Consider the following 17,698-nt stretch of genomic DNA (forward strand, 5'->3'; position numbering starts at 1 on the left):
GCGTTTCGATTGGCTGAGAAGGGCGGGGCTATCTGCACGGGGCTCAGTGGTCACGTTTCAGAGTGACTGGTCCTAAGCTGTTTTCCAAACATACATGAGAGGGCGTAGCCGTAGCCAGTGCCCACACTTGATGTGGCCTATTTGCTTGACCGTAATACGGGTATAAGAGCATCGTTATATTGTTCCCATCAGCAGTTTGTTCAAAGTGTGGCTAACGTTACAGTTTCACTAGCACCACTGAAACTGTAACTGCTACTCTAAGAGGTCATTTTGAGTTGAGAAGTAATATTTATCTTGTCATTCCCTAAAAATTATGCAGCAGCAAGATGATATTTTCAAATCACAGATGTATAAACTCTAAATAATTTTGTTCCCAAGCATAAAATAGGCAAGCCAGTAGCAGTCTATTTGAAACCACTCATAGTCTACATTAATTTAACTAGATGAATATTGCCAAGAAGTCAAGAAATCTGCCCTATCTTGTCGACTGTATCTCTTTACCATGCAGAAAACAGCACGAGGCTATTTCTGCTGCGCGTTTGCCTCGTATTTACGGCTGCGGCAAAGTCTGCATGCACATTTCAACGTGTTCTGAGATGGTGACGTCGTTTGTACTGCGTGGCCTCTCCGAAGGCACGCGGCCGACGGTGTGGTTGGTGAGGGCTGTAAACAGTGCAGGCAGTTGTAGGGCACATGCAGCGTCTGTGTAAATCATCATCAGTTATTAGTTGATTATATTTTGTAATATGACTCTGCAATGTAACTAGTAGCCTAAGTAAAGCTGTCACAATAATACAGTGGAGTAAAAACTACAATATTTGCCTCTAAAATGTAGTGGAGTAAAAGTGGAAATAAGTAAGTACCTCAAAATTGTTTAAGTACAGTAAAGAATGTAGGCTACTTAGTTACATCCCACTGCGTTCAGTGTGTGTTTAACATGTATCCTAAATACAAATACAAATGGAGTAAAATATTTAAAATAAGAAACATACATAATGTATGCACAATTATATTATAGCAATACCTGGTTCTTCACAGTGCCACCACTTGGATGCACCATTTTTAAAATTCTTGACAATTCTTTAGCAGTTACTGGTTTACTTGATCTTTCTCTCATTTGGTGTTTACTAGCTTGCACTTGGCTGGTCTGAGCTTGTTAGCTGGAAACTGCAGTGAGAGTAAGACTAAGACTCAACCACTGTTTTTGTGCAGCTGCATAGAATTACTTACCAGTAGGTCTGGCAAGAGTTTAATGTTAATATCTTAAACAGAATATTAAACCTTCATTGATGAATGTATGTATATTAGCATGGAATCGAATGACTCTGAAGAGAAAGAGTGGATTTAAAGCATTGTGTTGGTTGAGCTGTACAGAGCCATCTGACCAATAGTCTGGTGTTTGGCACCAGCTACTGGCAGGTGCTTGTGTCTACAGTCAGACCAGTTTACTGTACCTCATCATCATGCTTACCACTTTAAATGTACCTAATACTACATGCTTCAAGCAACATACAATATTTAATGTATGTCATGTCTCTGGAAAAAACAAAACATTAACCATGTGTAAATGTGTGTTTGACATCTAAATGCTTTGAACAAAAGATGAAAGTAATAGCGGTCAAAGGACATGGAAATGGCACCACTTTATTTTTTAGTATTAATATGCTAGTTATAAACATTCTGCACACAAATACAAACATTTCATGACAGAAATCAAAATTAGATATGAAGAAACACATTTTTTCCAGTTGATTTGTTTTTTTTGGCATTGAAAAACTTATAACTTATATTTATATATATAATATATATATATATAAATAATATATTTGCATGCTAAAATTTGCAATCTGCAAGTAGTATGAGGAATGCAGATGAGCAGATGCAAATGTAAGTATGAATGTGTCCAATAGAGGGCAGCATTGCATACAATTGATGCCACAGGATGGAAAACACTGAAATACAGGACTGAAGTAACATAGTGCAATCACAACTGAAACTGCAATTCATTGACTTCAATTAAATTAGTTGTTGCTAATGGTGTCCAGTTGTTCCCAAGCTTGATTCATTTGTAGTTTTATTTGTTTCACAAGATTATCATCTGTTAAAGGACTCATCCTTACCGTGGTATCATATCAGATTATCTGCTAATTATAGATAGTGATAATAGGTGTGCATCATTAGCTCCTCTAAGCAGAGTGACAGGAAAAATGACTTTCTGTCAAAGCATGATGGGCATCATGGGTGTGTGTGTGCCCAAAGATAAATTGTTTGCATTAAGAGAGAAATTGTGTTATACTGTTCACTTTGAATGTGTAGCTGCACTTTATACAGAAAAATGACACAATTTACTTAACTTTTTTTTATAAAAAATATAATTTAATTTTTTTATAAAATAAATAAAATAAAATGACATTACATACATTATATTACATTACATCACATACAGTACATTCTAACATTAAATTACACAACAAAACTTGACTTAATAAACTCCTTTTAAAGGGAAATTTGGCGATCAATTCAATTCAAGTGAATCATCAATGTTTGTATTTTAATTTAAAAATATAAAAATATATAAAAAAATATATAAATATATATATATATATATATATATATATATATATATATTAAAAAAATATATATATATAGACATTCATCTACAATATGTAAATAATGTCCTCTCCTCTTCTCCTGTCCTCTCCTCCTCTCCTCTTCTACTGCTAAAATGGCAAAACACACATATTAGCACAGTGTTATTGTTTTTTAGAATTGCTATATTGCTCGTTTAAACAAACATCTTTCCTCCTCTATGGGATAGAACATGTATGTGTGTCTATCTGCGTCTTCAATTTTTTTGTTTGTTTTATGTACAGTATATAGACAGAGGTGTTCTCTTACATGTTTCACGTAGAACAGCAGGTATGCTGTTCGCTGCCGCTGGTGACAGATGTACGTGCCGGTTGTCTCACTGACGTCCTTGTCATTGTACGTTAGCCAGTTGTCAGACATGTCCGGTGGTTTCTCGTCCCTGTGGGCTCCGTCGCAGATGTAATGGCCTGAGAGGAGAGGACACATTTGTTAAGGGTGCATCTGAAGAAGCCGTAGATTCTTAAACGTTGAAATTTGTGGCTGCCAAACGCGACGACACACTTACCAGCGTAAGCTGAGGAACCCAAATGGCTGACAATGCTCTTTAGGGAGTAGCAAGACGGTGTCTAGAAAAGAACAGTAACCAACAATAAGTTACACATGCAGACACATTTCATTTGACTACACTACAGTAACTGTATATTTGACAGGCTGATTTCTATATGTTTTACTTTAAATCTTTGTTCTAAGTCAGTTTATATGCAGGAAAAAAAAATATATAATATCTAATTATAGTAAGTCATCTTTACTTGTACAGCAAATAAAGCTGTTAGACAGTAAAAGTTGCCCTTTCTTTACTGAACATCATCTCTACCTGTTCACTGGCGCTGGACTCAGCATTCAGTACTAGCTGCCTTGATAAAATGACGGGGCTGTTGATCTTCTCCAGCTTTAGGGATTTGGTGTAATTAAATCTCTTCAGCTGGATGATCAGTGCACTGTTGACAGGAAAGAGGGTCAGATCACAGATTGACAGAGGAAGACAGACGGAGGCGAAACTGCTTAGCCCGACACCTGACTGAACTATGGCGATGGATGATTTTACTCACTTTGGCAGCGTCGAGAATGACCCCTGCTGCGATGACGTCTCAGCACCACATTCGCACCAATACTCCAGCTGGTTCTCCTAGCGGGGAACAGGGGTAAGAAGCGGGTTTCAGTTCACATCTTTTCATGGATGATATCAAAATCACGTTGACAAACATACAGTATTCACACAAATAAACATTCGGTGGAGCGTGAGGATGAGTGTTTGGGGGGGTTGAAATCACACTGAACTCTGAGGAAATGAGCAGATGCGCCACTTACTTTGAAGTAGTCCTGCATACACTGGCGCACTGTGCCTCCAGGCACCAGGTCCAGTGACAGGTTAATGTAGTCCTCCTCCCTTGTAGACTGCATTCCACATCTGCAGAATAAAGGGATTATTCAAATTAAAATACAGCCATAGATATTACACATCCCGATTGAGAGGTTTTCTACCACAACCGTACATGGAAAAAAAATCAATCACATTGTTAACATGGGGAATCTCTACACCCCATGTGTAAAACTGTCCGCGGCTGTGCATTCATACCCATTGCAGGTCCTGGTGCTCAACATCTGGAAGGTGATGTTAGCATCAACAGGGCAGGTGTAACTGAAGCCCCTGTTAAATGCTTCTGCCTGCAGGTCGGCGGACACACACCGGAGCTGATTTAGCACACAGGTGAGGAACTCATGGGCGTCCTGCACAGAAACATACAGGAACAAGAGTTTTTAGAAGGTGGACATTGTGGTATGTGGTATGTGGTGTGTGCGTAAATAAAAAGCTTACTAACTTTCTGTCTGTCGTCCTCAAACTCTGAGTTGAACTCAGCGACAGTCCTTTTAAAGGCAGCCAGTGCCTGTTTTTTCACTGCCTTGCTGGCAGTGAACCTGGAGAGCCCGACTTTTACAAACCCACTGGAAAGAGCATAAACAAAGAGGAAAAATATATACTATATATATATATATATTTTTTTTTTTTTAGTTTTCGTTAGTATGTTGACATGCAAAGTTAGAGGAGAAACCAAAGAGTAAGAGTGTCCGTGTGTGTGAGGCGTTGTACCCAAGGAGCTCCGACTTGGGGAGAGAACTCCACACACTCTCCTGGTTGTAGACCCCCTGAATGAAATCACTTATCGTCAGGAGGCCTTGCAGAGTGGAGTTCATGTAGCACGTCTGTGCCAGGTTGGGGAATCTTTAAACACATCACAGAGGGCAAAAGTCAGACTGGAGCTTTTTTTATATTATTAAACCTGGAATAACTTTATATACAAGTCTAAAAACAATATATGAGCATTCAGTGTATGTATAGGAGTCTCTTTGCAGGTGCTTACCCTAGGGCAACAAGCTCATCTTTGGGGAGCTTCCCTTTGGTGTATTTTCGGAGTTTTCTGTCTAAATTCGTCCACAGATTGTCGGTCATGGGTTCGGCCTTTAGTCTCCCACCATGACCTCTTGGGGTGGCCGGCATTCCAAGACTATCAGTGGGACACTTGACCTTCTGTTTCTGTGGGTTGTTTGTGCAAAAAAAGGTGAACACAGCAAACAAAACCACATGTGCGAAGCTAATATTCACTTAACATGCAGAATGCACGTTTCTGTGGTCTGGTAGCAACATTCGGCTCTGTGGAACATACCTTTTGGCGAAATATAAGACAATGAGGTGCCTTCATTTTCTTCTTTCCATTTTTAGTCGTCGTTCTAACAGTGTCACGGGTGGGTGAAGCCTCCCGGCCAGCTTCCCCATCCTCAGGTTCCTTGGTGGTTTTGATACTGGTGATAAAGGGAAACACAGACATTTTGTGTAATCATTTACAGACAAATACATTTTTTATCATTTCCTTTAAATTGAGAGTTAGTGGAAAATAATGAATAAGAAGAGATGTCATGGACATTAAAATAATCTCATACCTCTTTTCTGTGGCAGAAGAGGGCAGTTCAGGGATCTCTGCCAAATCTTGAACCTTCTTCTCATCCTCAGCTGCAGCTGGGACCAGAGTGTCAGGGATGGCCGAAGCTTCCACACAAGCTTCTCCCTCAGACTCCTTGGGGGTGTTGATACTGGTGATAAGAGGAAACACAGACGGTTATTCTACTGCATGGTCCAGTATGTGTGGTTGCTGTTGTAAATTTCCTATTAATTTATCCCCAAATTGTTTTTGTAATTATTTACAGACTTCTACAATCTTTTTTTAAATTCAAGTTGAGAATTAGTGGAAAAAAATGAATATGAAGATATGTCATAAACATATCTTTTATATAATCTCATACTTCCTAGCTGGGGCTGAAGATGGCAGCTGTTTGTTTTCTTCATCCTCAGCTGCAGCTGGGACCGGAGTGTCAGGGTTCGGTGAATCTTCCTGGACATCAGCAGCTTCTCCTACGGGTTCCTCGGTGGTGTTGTCACTGGTGATAAAAGGAAACACAGACGGTTATTCTACAGTATGGTCCGGTCACAGCAATAAAGCCAAAAGAAGAGAACATCTTAAAAATAAAAAAAAAACATAATGTGCTCAATCAACTTAAAATGCTTACATCTTTTCTGTGGCAGAAGATGGCAGGTTTGTGGCTTCTGACACATCTTCTTTCACAGCAGTCTGCTGTTTGGTTTTCTGTTGGGTATACAAACATAAACCCAGTTAAACACAGATTAGAGACACAAATGGCTGCACCAGTTTGGTGTCAGTGGTTATCGTTTCCAATATTCAGCTCTGATAAACCTACCTTCTTACGACGGAACAACCTTCGCCACCAGGAAGCCTTCTTGGCTTTTTCCTTCGGAGCCTCAGGGGGAGCTGAGACGGTGGTGTCCTCCTGAACAATGACTCTGATAACAAAGAGAAAATACAGATGATTACTCAACTGTATACTGAAGTCGACTTTTTACAAAATTGGATTTTGGATCTTCAGGAAAGACAGTAATCCCTATCCTTTTTAGAAGTCTGACATTTAGAAAAGTATTTAGACAATTGTGACAACAAAGTCTCTATTGCCTAACAAATTGAATAAAAATGGCATACATGATACCATTAAGAATAAAACAAATATGAATAAAACAAGAACATTAATATATTTATGACTCATTATCGACAATAGTGTCTACAATATTGAAAGCAAGGATTCAATAGTGATTATGTCACATGAGGTGCACCAAGTTATAAAAAAAAGTTGCTGCTTTACAACAAAGCAAGTGGTTTCGATCACATTTCTGCTGAACGTCTTAAATATGCCAGTTTGAGGATAGCGACTCGGTGTTGTCTGTTCTTTTAAGTGCCAGTTATTAAGGACAAAGCTGGTAAAGTAGGCCGCCTAGATAATTACAGACAAAGAGGATAAATGTCTGGATTTAAAATTGTCTGATAATAATCTTAGTGTCTGTAATAAGGTAAAATATATTCAACATTTTATTACAGAACAAATGAGGATATTTATAGGCAACACTGCATGATGTATGCACAGGCAAACAATCTCTTACGCAAGTTTAGTGTGTGTACAGATGGAGTGAAGATGGCTCTGTTCAAACACTTGTGGTTAAACTACCGCAAGAGACTTAAAGTAGCTTATAATGATGCTATGAGAATATTACTGAAAAGACCTAGGCTTAGATGGTGTAGTGCAAGTGAAATATTTGTCCCTGCAGGAGTCAATACTTTACAAACTGTCTTAAGAAACTTAGGTTATAAATGTATTTGCTGAAATTTGACTGAAAATTCGTCATCTTGGTCTTATCAAGCAGAAGGTGTAACACCACAAACTGAAGAGACATTGGTATAGTTGTCTCTTTGTAGGACACTCATTTGTTTATTTTGTTTCTAACCATGTACTTTTGCTAGTAATGTATTGTGCTTTTTATGTAATTTATTCTATGTAATGTCTTGTCTTTTATCTGGACCCTGAGTCCGTAATAAATTGATCATCTTACTTCTTCTGTGGGCTGGAGAACTGCTCGTCTCCAACTTCCTCATCCTCTCCACATTTAGTCTGTTTAAAATATACAAAACCACATGTGATTAAATATGACAGACACATAATTGGCTGCTTTACAGAACACTATCATCAAAAAACATGACAACTGTCAAAATTCAGTGCCGAGCCTCTCAATGCACAAAGCCAAACTAACAGTTTAGAAAACAGTAAATCAGGTGTATACCTTCTGTCGTCTGCAAAGTCCGCAAAACATCTTCGCAGGTGATTGATATTTCTCTAAATAACAAGTCTTCTTTGTTAATATTTGGAAAGCCCTTCTCTATCAGGCTGTGATACCTAAGGTCAGGGTGTGAATGTGAATTTCTGTCAATCTGTTCTATCTAGTGACTAGTGTTTAGAATGTGGCCCATTATGACATCATAAGTAATCATATCATAAAGAATGTAATAAATTAGAATCAGTGATGCCAGTTTTAATGGAATTCTAGGCAACAGCCTGGACCCTTGTTAACTTTCTGTCATATTATATATATAGATATGGTGTGCAACAGGAAATCAACTTGGGCACATTTAGATTGTTTGTGTTTACAAATGTGAAATGGTCTAAAAAAAATAAAGAAATCCAATATTAATTATTCATGTTAAAACGTACATCAAGTTCATAAATGTGCTACCAACAGCAGATTTTTGTTGTTTTTTATGTTCCAAAAGCAGTTAGATAATATTATGAAAAAATAAAATTAAAAATATAATGTAAAAGTCCCTAAAGCAGTGGGTTATTGCAGTTCCGCAAGAATAAAATCGTATTCCTTGCCATTTTAACTTGAGGCAACATATTTCAATAAAAGTACACTTGGTTTACTTACTTACTTGGATATTTCATATCCCGTTCCAGCCCACTGCATCCTTGAGCTTAGCATCTCATGTGAAAAGCATAAATTACTGTAGAAATCATCTCACCACTGAAGGCTCTGAAATTACAATTTTAACAACGGTTATCTGTAGCATACACACAGGTGCTAGCATATTAGCTAGCTAGGTGACAGTACCTTAATGATCCAAAACATTAAAATGAAAATTTTTTGTCAGAAAATGTCAAAACAAAATCATTAACAGTAAAGAAGAGATGCCAATTTAGCTGTAAAAGAGTCAGAACCACACAGAAATAACAGATATAACAATAGATACTGCCATATAATTACAATCATATGGCCAAACTCCATGCACACAAAATAGACACCACTGATTTACTGATTTATTTATTTATTGATTTAACCTTAGGATAAGCTAACGTTAATGTTAACATCATACAAAACACTCAACGTAGGTATGGTTGTTTTCCCTCAAAATAGCTCTTCTTACACTTTAATTTTGTGTTTTTAAAATGATTAATCACGTCTGTATTTGTAGGCTATTATCAAGTCTTTTTTCTGTCAAAAAATTAAACTCAACGTTACGACCTTACCATACCAGCCAACATTTGGTTTTCAAAATCCGGGAGATTTGTGCGGGGCATAGACTGTAGGTGCGGGGGCATGGCCGCATGGCGGCGAGGGGGGTAACCCGTTTTAATGTGCTGGGTAATGTAATTTTTCCCGCCGTGCGCTACATTAAAATCATTGCAAGAGGTTGTCGACGCATTTTGTGTAGATGAATGTCAATTGTTGCGCCCAACACTGTTGAAATGTACAGCTATATGTACAGCTATATTTCAATTTCTTTGCAGAACACCGCCTTTACCTGCCATTTGTATCGGCTCGCTTGCGATATATATATATATATCCATCCATCCATCCATCCATCTTCTTCCGCTTATCCGGTAACGGGTCACGGGGGTAGCAGCTCCAGCAGGGGACCCCAAACTTCCCTTTCCCGAGCCACATTAACCAGCTCCGACTGGGGGATCCCGAGGCGTTCCCAGGCCAGGTTGGAGATATAATCCCTCCACCTAGTCCTGGGTCTTCCCCGAGGCCTCCTCCCAGCTGGACGTGCCTGGAAAACCTCCCTAGGGAGGCGCCCAGGGGGCATCCTTACCAGATGCCCGAACCACCTCAACTGGCTCCTTTCGACGCGAAGGAGCAGCGGCTCTACTCCGAGCTCCTCACGGATGACTGAGCTTCTCACCCTATCTCTAAGGGAGACGCCAGCCACCCTCCTGAGGAAACCCATTTCGGCCGCTTGTACCCTGGATCTCGTTCTTTCGGTCATGACCCAGCCTTCATGACCATAGGTGAGGGTAGGAACGAAAACTGAGCGGTAGATTGAGAGCTTTGCCTTCTGGCTCAGCTCTCTTTTCGTCACAACGGTGCGATAAATTGAGTGTAATACCGCACCCGCTGCGCCGATTCTCCGACCAATCTCCCGCTCCATTGTTCCCTCACTCGCGAACAAGACTCCAAGGTACTTGAACTCCTTCACTTGGGGTAAAGACTCATTCCCTACCTGGAGAAGGCACTCCATTGGTTTCCTGCTGAGAACCATGGCCTCAGATATAGAGGTGCTGATCCTCATCCCAGCCGCTTCACACTCGGCTGCGAACCGATCCAGTGAGTGCTGAAGGTCACAGGCCGACGATGCCATCAGGACCACATCATCTGCAAAAAGCAGCGATGAGATCCCCAGCTCACCAAACTGCAACCCCTCTCCACCCCGACTACGCCTCGATATCCTGTCCATAAATACTACAAACAGGATTGGTGACAAAGCGCAGCCCTGGCGGAGGCCAACTCTCACCTGAAACGAGTCCGACTTACTGCCGAGAACCCGGACACAGCTCTCGCTTTGGTCGTACAGAGATTGGATGGCCCTGAGAAGGGACCCCCTCACCCCATACTCCCGCAGCACCTCCCACAGTGTCTCCCGGGGGACCCGGTCATACGCCTTCTCCAGATCCACAAAGCACATGTAGACCGGTTGGGCATACTCCCAGGCTCCCTCCAGGATCCTTGCGAGAGTAAAGATCTGGTCCGTTGTTCCACGACCAGGACGGAATCCGCATTGTTCCGTTCATTGACCTTTGGCCTAGGGTGCTCTGGTACCAAGTACACTTATGAGCATCCCTATGTTCGAACATGGTGTTCGTTATAGACAATCCATGACTAGCACAGAAGTCCAACAACAAACAACCACTCTGGTTTAGATCAGGGAGNATTCTTTGTCTGGCCCCTCACCTGAGACCACTTTGCCTTGGGAGACCCTACCAGGAGCACAAAGCTCCAGACAACACAGCCCTCAGGTTCATAGGGACACACAAACCTCTCCACCACGATAAGGTGATGGTTCCCGGAGAAGCGATGGTTCCCGGAGAGAGTGTTGGTCCCACTATTTTATATTTTAAATAGCTCTCTGTCCCCTGGCTGTTTCTTTATGCCTGAAGCAAAAAGTAGGGCATCCATTGCTCAGGAAACCTAGCCTTGACCCTCTGGACTTACTAAATTACAAATTTTAGTGAGGGAAGGTTTACAAGTTATTTCTTAATGATCTTTTACTCATAGCTAATGCTTGCAATTGTTCAATTTTAATTATTTATTTGAGCTCTGCATTTGACAGTTGAATTCTATTGGATTGTTTTAAAGTGTGTTGGCATCATGGACACTGTAGTCATTGGCGATGCCTCCTCTTCTGTGCCCCCACTGCCCTGTGGTGTTACCCAAGGCTCCATCCTTGTTCAGTGTATACATGCTGCCATTGGGACATATAAACACAAAATCCAGTACCATTGTTATACAATGCAAAATGCATGCAAATGTCTCCCTTACAGTGAAGTAGGCAACACTCATCAGTTATCTTGTCTGTCAGCAATAAAGTGCTGAATGTCCCAAAAGCTTCTCCAGCTATATGAAAAATTAAAATGATTTTCTTTGGTCCCCCAAAGTCAATCCCTATTGTAAAAAAACATATTGACTCCAGGTCTACAAATGTTAAACCAGCAGTTGAAATATTTCACAGTGGCCATCTATTTGAAAAACATTACTAAAGTAATTCAATCATGTTATCAGATGAGGAGCATCTCAAAAATAGTCATTCATGCTCAGATTATTGCAATTCATTGTATTCAGGCTTAAACCAAAAAATAATCTCAAGCCTTCAGCTTGTACAAAATACAGCTGCTGAGCTTTTAACATACTAAAAGACAAGATCATATCAGCCCTGTTTTAGCCTCTCCTCAATGGTTACCAGTAAATTCGGTTTAAGATTTTACAGATTACTTTTTAAAGCACTTTATGAAGATAACTCGCATTAATTAACATTTGTTAAATGTGCCAGTGTTTGCCAGCTGGCTAATTGTCAACTCTAGTCCGTTGGCAAGAGGTTTTGAGACCACACTTTATGGTTCAGCTCCTAGTTACATTGCAGCTACCCTAAGAGCTGAAGCGCAGCCTCAGATAGGGCTCTGCTGACTGTTCCTGAGGCCTGGCTCAAAACTAAAGATGTGCATGCTTTGCATTCAGGACCCCTTATTTGAGGATCTGAGACGTCCAGAATCTTAAAAAAACACCTCTCATAACAAAATCTTTATATTATGAAAGCATTTTTCCAACATGTCTTTAATGTTATTACTAATGTTATTACTTTATTTCCATTTTACTTTTATTGCATTGTTGGGATTGTCAGTGTGTCTGAAATGTCTTTTAACCAGGTAAAGCACTTTCTGTAACTTTATACAGCACTCAAGTTCTCATTCATTTCAGTCTCAAACCCTCAGGCTGGGTCCAACCTAGCAGCTCAAGGATCCTGCTCTATATCAAGTTCGCAACACATCGTATGGTTCTTTGAGCTACTTTTAGTTATTTGTCACTTTCATGTTGTCTCAATAACCAGTCAGGAGCATTTAACATACAAGTTTATTGAGCTTTACATTTAAAACCCATGCAATCACAATCCAAATTATGGCGTCACTTTAGTTTCGGATGACCCTCTGGCTCCTGTTGAAAGAGCGAGAGTTAAACAGAATGACAAAAGACAAATTAACCAAATTTCAGATAAGCAAGACACGTACCTCTTGAGGCATCGTTTAGAAAGCATGATGCGGTCGTTGAGACCTCGTTTAGAAAGTCGGACACTTTCTTTGAAAGATCGTTTAGAAAGCTGGATACTTTCTTTGAGACATCGTTTAGAATGCTGGATCCTTCCTTTGAGACATCGTTTGGAAAGCCGGATACATTGATGTACTGAGCAGAAGGCCGGAAAGCAGGTCGCATTGAAAGACATCTTCGGGTGCATCTGGTAGCAGACTCTGGTGTTTGAAGTATTGTAGCGGGCTTAATGGATCCTTTCTTTGAGACACCGTTTGGAAAGCCGGATACTTTGATGTACTGAGCAGAAGGCCAGAAAGCAGGTCGCATTGAAAGACATCTTCGGGTGCATCTGGTAGCGGACTCTGGTGTTTGAAGCACTGTAGTGGGCTTAATGGATACTTTCTCTAAGACATTGTTTGGAAAGCCAGATGCGTTCTTCGTGACATTGTTTGGAAAGCCAGATACGTTCTTCGTGACATTGTTTGGAAAGCCAGATATGTTCCCTGGAAAGCTAGATATGTTCCCTGGAAAGCCAGATATGTTCTTCGTGACATTGTTTGGAAAGCCAGATACGTTCCCTGGAAAGCCAGATACGTTCCCTGGAAAGCCAGATACGTTCTTCGTGACATTGTTTGGAAAGCCAGATATGTTCCCTGGAAAGCCAGATATGTTCCCTGGAAAGCTAGATATGTTCTTCGTGACATTGTTTGGAAAGCCGGATACATTCTTCGTGACATTGTTTGGAAAGACAGATACATTCCCTGGAAAGCCAGATACGTTCCCTGGAAAGCCAGATATGTTCTTCGTGACATTGTTTGGAAAGCCGGATACATTCTTCGTGACATTGTTTGGAAAGACAGATACATTCCCTGGAAAGCCAGATACGTTCTTCGTGACATTGTTTGGAACGCTGGATACTTGGATATACTGAGCAGAAGGCCGGTAAGCAGGTTGAACTGAAACACCTCTTTGAGTGGACAATGGTGTTTGAAGCACTGTAGTGGGCTTAATGGTGGGACTCAGTAGACCTAGAGTATAGAGACCAAACAGATGTTGGCATCTGATATATTAAGGATGTGTTTTTTCAGTTCAACAGGTAAACCACCAACCTTGAGTGGAGTGTGCAGAATGCACAATACGACCGACACCAGCTGCGTCGGACTCAAACCTGTATACTGAGAGAAGTCCAGCCAGAGGATATGTACACTGCATTGTCACCCTGCAAGACAAGAGGGATTGGTTTGCATTTATAAGAAGCTGAGGGAATGTAATAGGCAAAATAGTTGGGTTTAAAATATACCTGTCAAAATCATTGCTGGAGTTAGCTGGAGCATGCAACTTCTTGCTGAAGAAAATCTCATTTTCATACGTCACATACTCTTTACCAAGCTGGAGAAACCAAGCATAACATTTGGGTGCTCATACTGCCAGATATGAAAAGTAATTTTGTGAATGAGTTCAACAGTTACATTGGTAAGCAGCCGCAGTACCTTTACTGTGGATCCACAGCTGTTGATTGGAAAAGAGAAGAGAGCCCTGGTGCTGTCCATCTCTTTGGGTCCACAGTTTTTGTCTACCAGGTTGGTTCTAGCAGGAACTCCTTCACTTGTGATGACCGAAGGCAAGTCAGCCACCACAGTTATCCTGCCATCAGCCGAACACACTGTAGAGAAATGCGTTTTAGCGTTTTATATGGAGATCCCACCTGCTCTTACAATAAATAAAGTCTTTACCAATGAGTTCAGTAGCAGAGAACTGACAAGTCTTGACAATTGAATTTTGGACCTTTAATGTTTCATGATCCCGCATGAGGAGCTCAAAAGTGCTGAAGAAGCCCTTCAACGTAATGTCCTTAAAACAAAAATAAACATGCAGCGTATTGACCGGTGTCCATGTATAAAATAACGTCGCATTAAAACACAAGTGTTGACGCTTCCAGTTAGAGTCATCTCACCTTGTACTTGTAGCCATGAGTGAAGAGCGGCACCTCGAGCAGCAGTCTCTGGCTATTGTTGCTCATGACGTAGCCGTGCTTAGCTGCCAGCTCTGATGTCAGCAGCTCTGAGCCGATACTGATCTCCCACAGGTAGTAAATAGGCTGGTGGTCCAGTTTAAAGCTGATGCCAGACTCAGAACAGACAGCATCAAAGGGTGGAGGAGCTGTTAATACAACACAATGGGTTACTCTGCTTCATACACAAGTAGGCTTGACCAGGTCTAAAAATAAGGCTAGCGACTTACAGGCATCAGTTAACGCCATCACTGATGCTAGTTGGTAAAAAGGCTCATTTTCAGGCAGAACGGTCAGTGTGTAGTTGATGTCCAGCCTGTGCTGCATCGTTGCATCTTTGATTAACTAAAGGAAACAGAAAAAACATGTTGAGTCAAGCCAGATGAAGTTCCTATGTATAAACCAGCATGACATCTGAAGATCCAACCAGACAAATAATGCAAAAACCTTTTACCTGCTGCATGACAACAGGGTCCTCAAAAGGCACCTTCAGAGTGTAGCCATGAGTGTGGTTGGGAGAAACAACTTTTGTGATGTTGTGGCTGCTTGTATTTGTAAATGGAACTGTAAATTTCTGTCCATTCAAATGAACCGCAGCCAACTCGACGTCTTCAGGGACATCCCCGAGGTAGACCGTGAATGTGCGCTCCTCAGGAACTGTTCCTGAAATGAAAAGCCATTTAGATTACCGTTTCTTCAACTTGGCAAGCGCCTTGTTAGACTTACTGTTTTCAGTGAAAACAGGGCGTGTCAGCAGGGGAGTGGCCAGTGTCCTGTGAATGCGAAGTCTGGTGTCAACATGATCCTCATCCATTGAGATTTGCTCCAAGTAGAGATGAAAGATGTAGAACTCATAGAGGTTCCCAGACACAATGCTCTGTGAAAGAGTACAATTTATCAGGAATTTAAATTTGCAACTAGATCAGAAAAACAATAACCCTGATTTACATTTGAGTGCATCAAGTTGACTCAGACTAATTTGCAACTTGCGACATCGGTGCCTCCTGACCTTCCTGTATCCTCCTTCAGCATTATAGGGGATGCTGATCTCGACTGTGGAGTTGTGCTGCTTCACAATGTAGCCTCTCTCTTCTGCAACTGGCTGCTCCACAAGTTCGCCATTGACTCCAATGTTGACCTGCATCCTTTGTAGACCAGACAACAGATGCAGCACATCAGGAGTCTCCCACATAATGTAGCCAATGTTGTCATATGATCCTTTATCTGTGGGATATTTCACCAGTATTAGTTTCATTTGCTGTACGTCAAGGGACAAAAAGAAAGCCACAGCATAAAAGATAATACTGACGCATGGAACAAGCAGCCACCAGGTCAACCATAATTAAAACCCAGCTATGTCTGGAGAATAGTGTTGCATGGACCACCTCTACTGGAACACCATTCACCTAGAGAGAGACACTCAAAATAAAAAACATGCTTTGTACTAAATGCTTTACTGTACAAAACATAGCATTCTGGAATTTCAAAAACCATGGACTAGATACCCTAAACTCTGCATCAGTGGTTTACCTCAGTGCTGAATGAGTCAGGTTGTCCATACGGAGCACGAAATACAAGCCTTCCATCCGTCAAGTCAAATGCATATCCATGCTTCTTAGCCGTTTTAAGGCTAATGGGCATCAGCTCCTGCTGCACACTCTGAAACATCACCTGCCAATCTGAAGTGGCTGAGGCATAGGCCTGAATAAAGCACATTGTTAAACCGCCATTTAATTGTATATACTAATTTGATGCATGTTATCCAACTGCAGGTGACAAATTCCACACATTTCCCAGAAGACAATGTCAAACATACCGTTTTGAAAAGAGCATCCCAGTCATCCTCCTTTGTCCCAGTTGGACAGGCCACATCACTCCTCACAGACACCTACAGAGAAACCAGTGTTGGTAAACATTTGAAATGCCACATATTTTACATAAGATACAACCAAGCTTACTTCCATGTAGTTGACCTCACAGGTAACCTCTCTGGGAGACCAGGGGAGAGAGGGAGAACAGGTCTTGTTCAAAGCATAGGTGACTTCCTTTCCTTTGTGTGTCACAATCAGGTTGAAGTTGAATGTGAACACTTCATCCTCCTGAAATATCCAGTAAAATAAGATGTATGAAAACAGTGTCCCTGAAAAAAGGCCACACATATTGTTTGCATAAATAACCCAAAACGGTTTTGTACAGACCTTGTTGTCAGTGTGGCAGCTGAAGTAAGAGGCCCGGAGCTCCACATGTTCCAATGGAGGTAAAACACTGACACTGTAGCCACATTTTGCTGCATACTGCTCAGTGATGGGGTACACACCTGTCTCATCTGAAAGACAGTCACTAGTTTTGTCTGCTCAAACTTCAAAATATTTGGGTTTAATTGGTCAGATTTACTAAAAGTAAAAACATGCCAGGTCAGTCCTAAGAAATAACTAAAGAAATAGGGTTGCAGAGCCGCTGTAGCTCAATAATGTGATCCCACATGGTTTCTGACCCCTAGTTTGTAATGAAGCTGTGCATGACTTACCAACAGCCTCAAAGGAAGGTTCATTCCCAGTGAAGAAGAGCTCAACGGCTATCATGAAGTAACGATCACGACACTCCATATGAAGACCTTCTGCATGAACAAATGGGTTCAAATCTAAATATACGTGCTAAGGACTAATGGGCATGTGTTTAAGCAGACGTTTTAATTCTTACCATTGGGAATATTATCACATTTTGCAGTTGTCCACACAGACAGGAGAAATGTCACACTGTTAAGACAAAATCGTGTATTCAAAATGCATATATAAATTGAAACCATAAGGTGCACTAACGGCAACCAACAGCTTGTAAATTGCTATGATCCCGCACCTTACCTAAGGCAAAACCCAAAAGCCATAGCCACTGATGTGTTGGCAGTGTCTAAAGCTAGCCTAGCTGCTAGCAAACTACACCTGCTAACCAACACAAGCTAAAGTGAACCACTTGCTTGCTTGTGTATCCTGGCCAAATTGGCACTATGTGCTGCTGTCTGCTACACACCAGTTTTTATAAGTCAGTTTCTCTACCCATGAGGGGTAAAG

General features: G+C 41.0%; 2 protein-coding genes across 4 annotated transcripts; both read right to left on the bottom strand.

Annotated features, from left to right (window-relative positions):
• Positions 1-2,639: 2,639 nt before the first annotated feature.
• LOC116049079 (ubiquitin carboxyl-terminal hydrolase 37-like) lies at positions 2,640-7,958 on the bottom strand. The gene is made up of 17 exons (XM_031298459.2): positions 7,826-7,958; positions 7,598-7,656; positions 6,400-6,502; positions 6,211-6,287; positions 5,947-6,081; positions 5,587-5,736; positions 5,313-5,448; positions 5,010-5,182; positions 4,739-4,870; positions 4,470-4,593; positions 4,226-4,377; positions 3,958-4,057; positions 3,699-3,775; positions 3,464-3,587; positions 3,155-3,215; positions 2,899-3,056; positions 2,640-2,720 (listed from the first exon to the last, which is right to left on the bottom strand). The coding sequence occupies exons 1-17, from the start codon at positions 7,853-7,855 to the stop codon at positions 2,715-2,717; spliced, it is 1,797 nt and encodes a 598-aa protein (XP_031154319.1). The 5' UTR covers positions 7,856-7,958; the 3' UTR covers positions 2,640-2,714.
• Positions 7,959-12,426: 4,468 nt separating this feature from the next.
• On the bottom strand, positions 12,427-17,663 carry LOC116049018. 3 transcript variants are annotated; one of them, XM_035993491.1, is made up of 20 exons: positions 17,492-17,663; positions 17,331-17,386; positions 17,158-17,247; positions 16,829-16,956; positions 16,589-16,729; positions 16,447-16,518; positions 16,161-16,331; positions 15,940-16,036; positions 15,640-15,854; positions 15,357-15,507; positions 15,085-15,293; positions 14,861-14,975; positions 14,574-14,779; positions 14,353-14,470; positions 14,110-14,282; positions 13,920-14,008; positions 13,729-13,838; positions 13,489-13,647; positions 12,601-13,380; positions 12,427-12,526 (listed from the first exon to the last, which is right to left on the bottom strand). In XM_035993491.1, exons 1-20 carry the CDS (start codon positions 17,512-17,514, stop codon positions 12,489-12,491), a joined length of 3,141 nt encoding a protein of 1,046 aa, XP_035849384.1. In that variant the 5' UTR covers positions 17,515-17,663; the 3' UTR covers positions 12,427-12,488. The 3 variants fall into 3 exon arrangements, with proteins under 3 accessions (XP_035849384.1, XP_035849385.1, XP_035849383.1); XM_035993492.1 differs by having other exon boundaries at positions 12,601-13,218; positions 13,402-13,647; positions 17,492-17,662; XM_035993490.1 differs by having other exon boundaries at positions 12,601-13,647.
• Between the last annotated feature and the right edge of the window lie 35 nt (positions 17,664-17,698).

The sequence above is a fragment of the Sander lucioperca genome, chromosome 17 (assembly GCF_008315115.2).
Source record: "Sander lucioperca isolate FBNREF2018 chromosome 17, SLUC_FBN_1.2, whole genome shotgun sequence".
NCBI classification, from domain to species: domain Eukaryota; kingdom Metazoa; phylum Chordata; class Actinopteri; order Perciformes; family Percidae; genus Sander; species Sander lucioperca.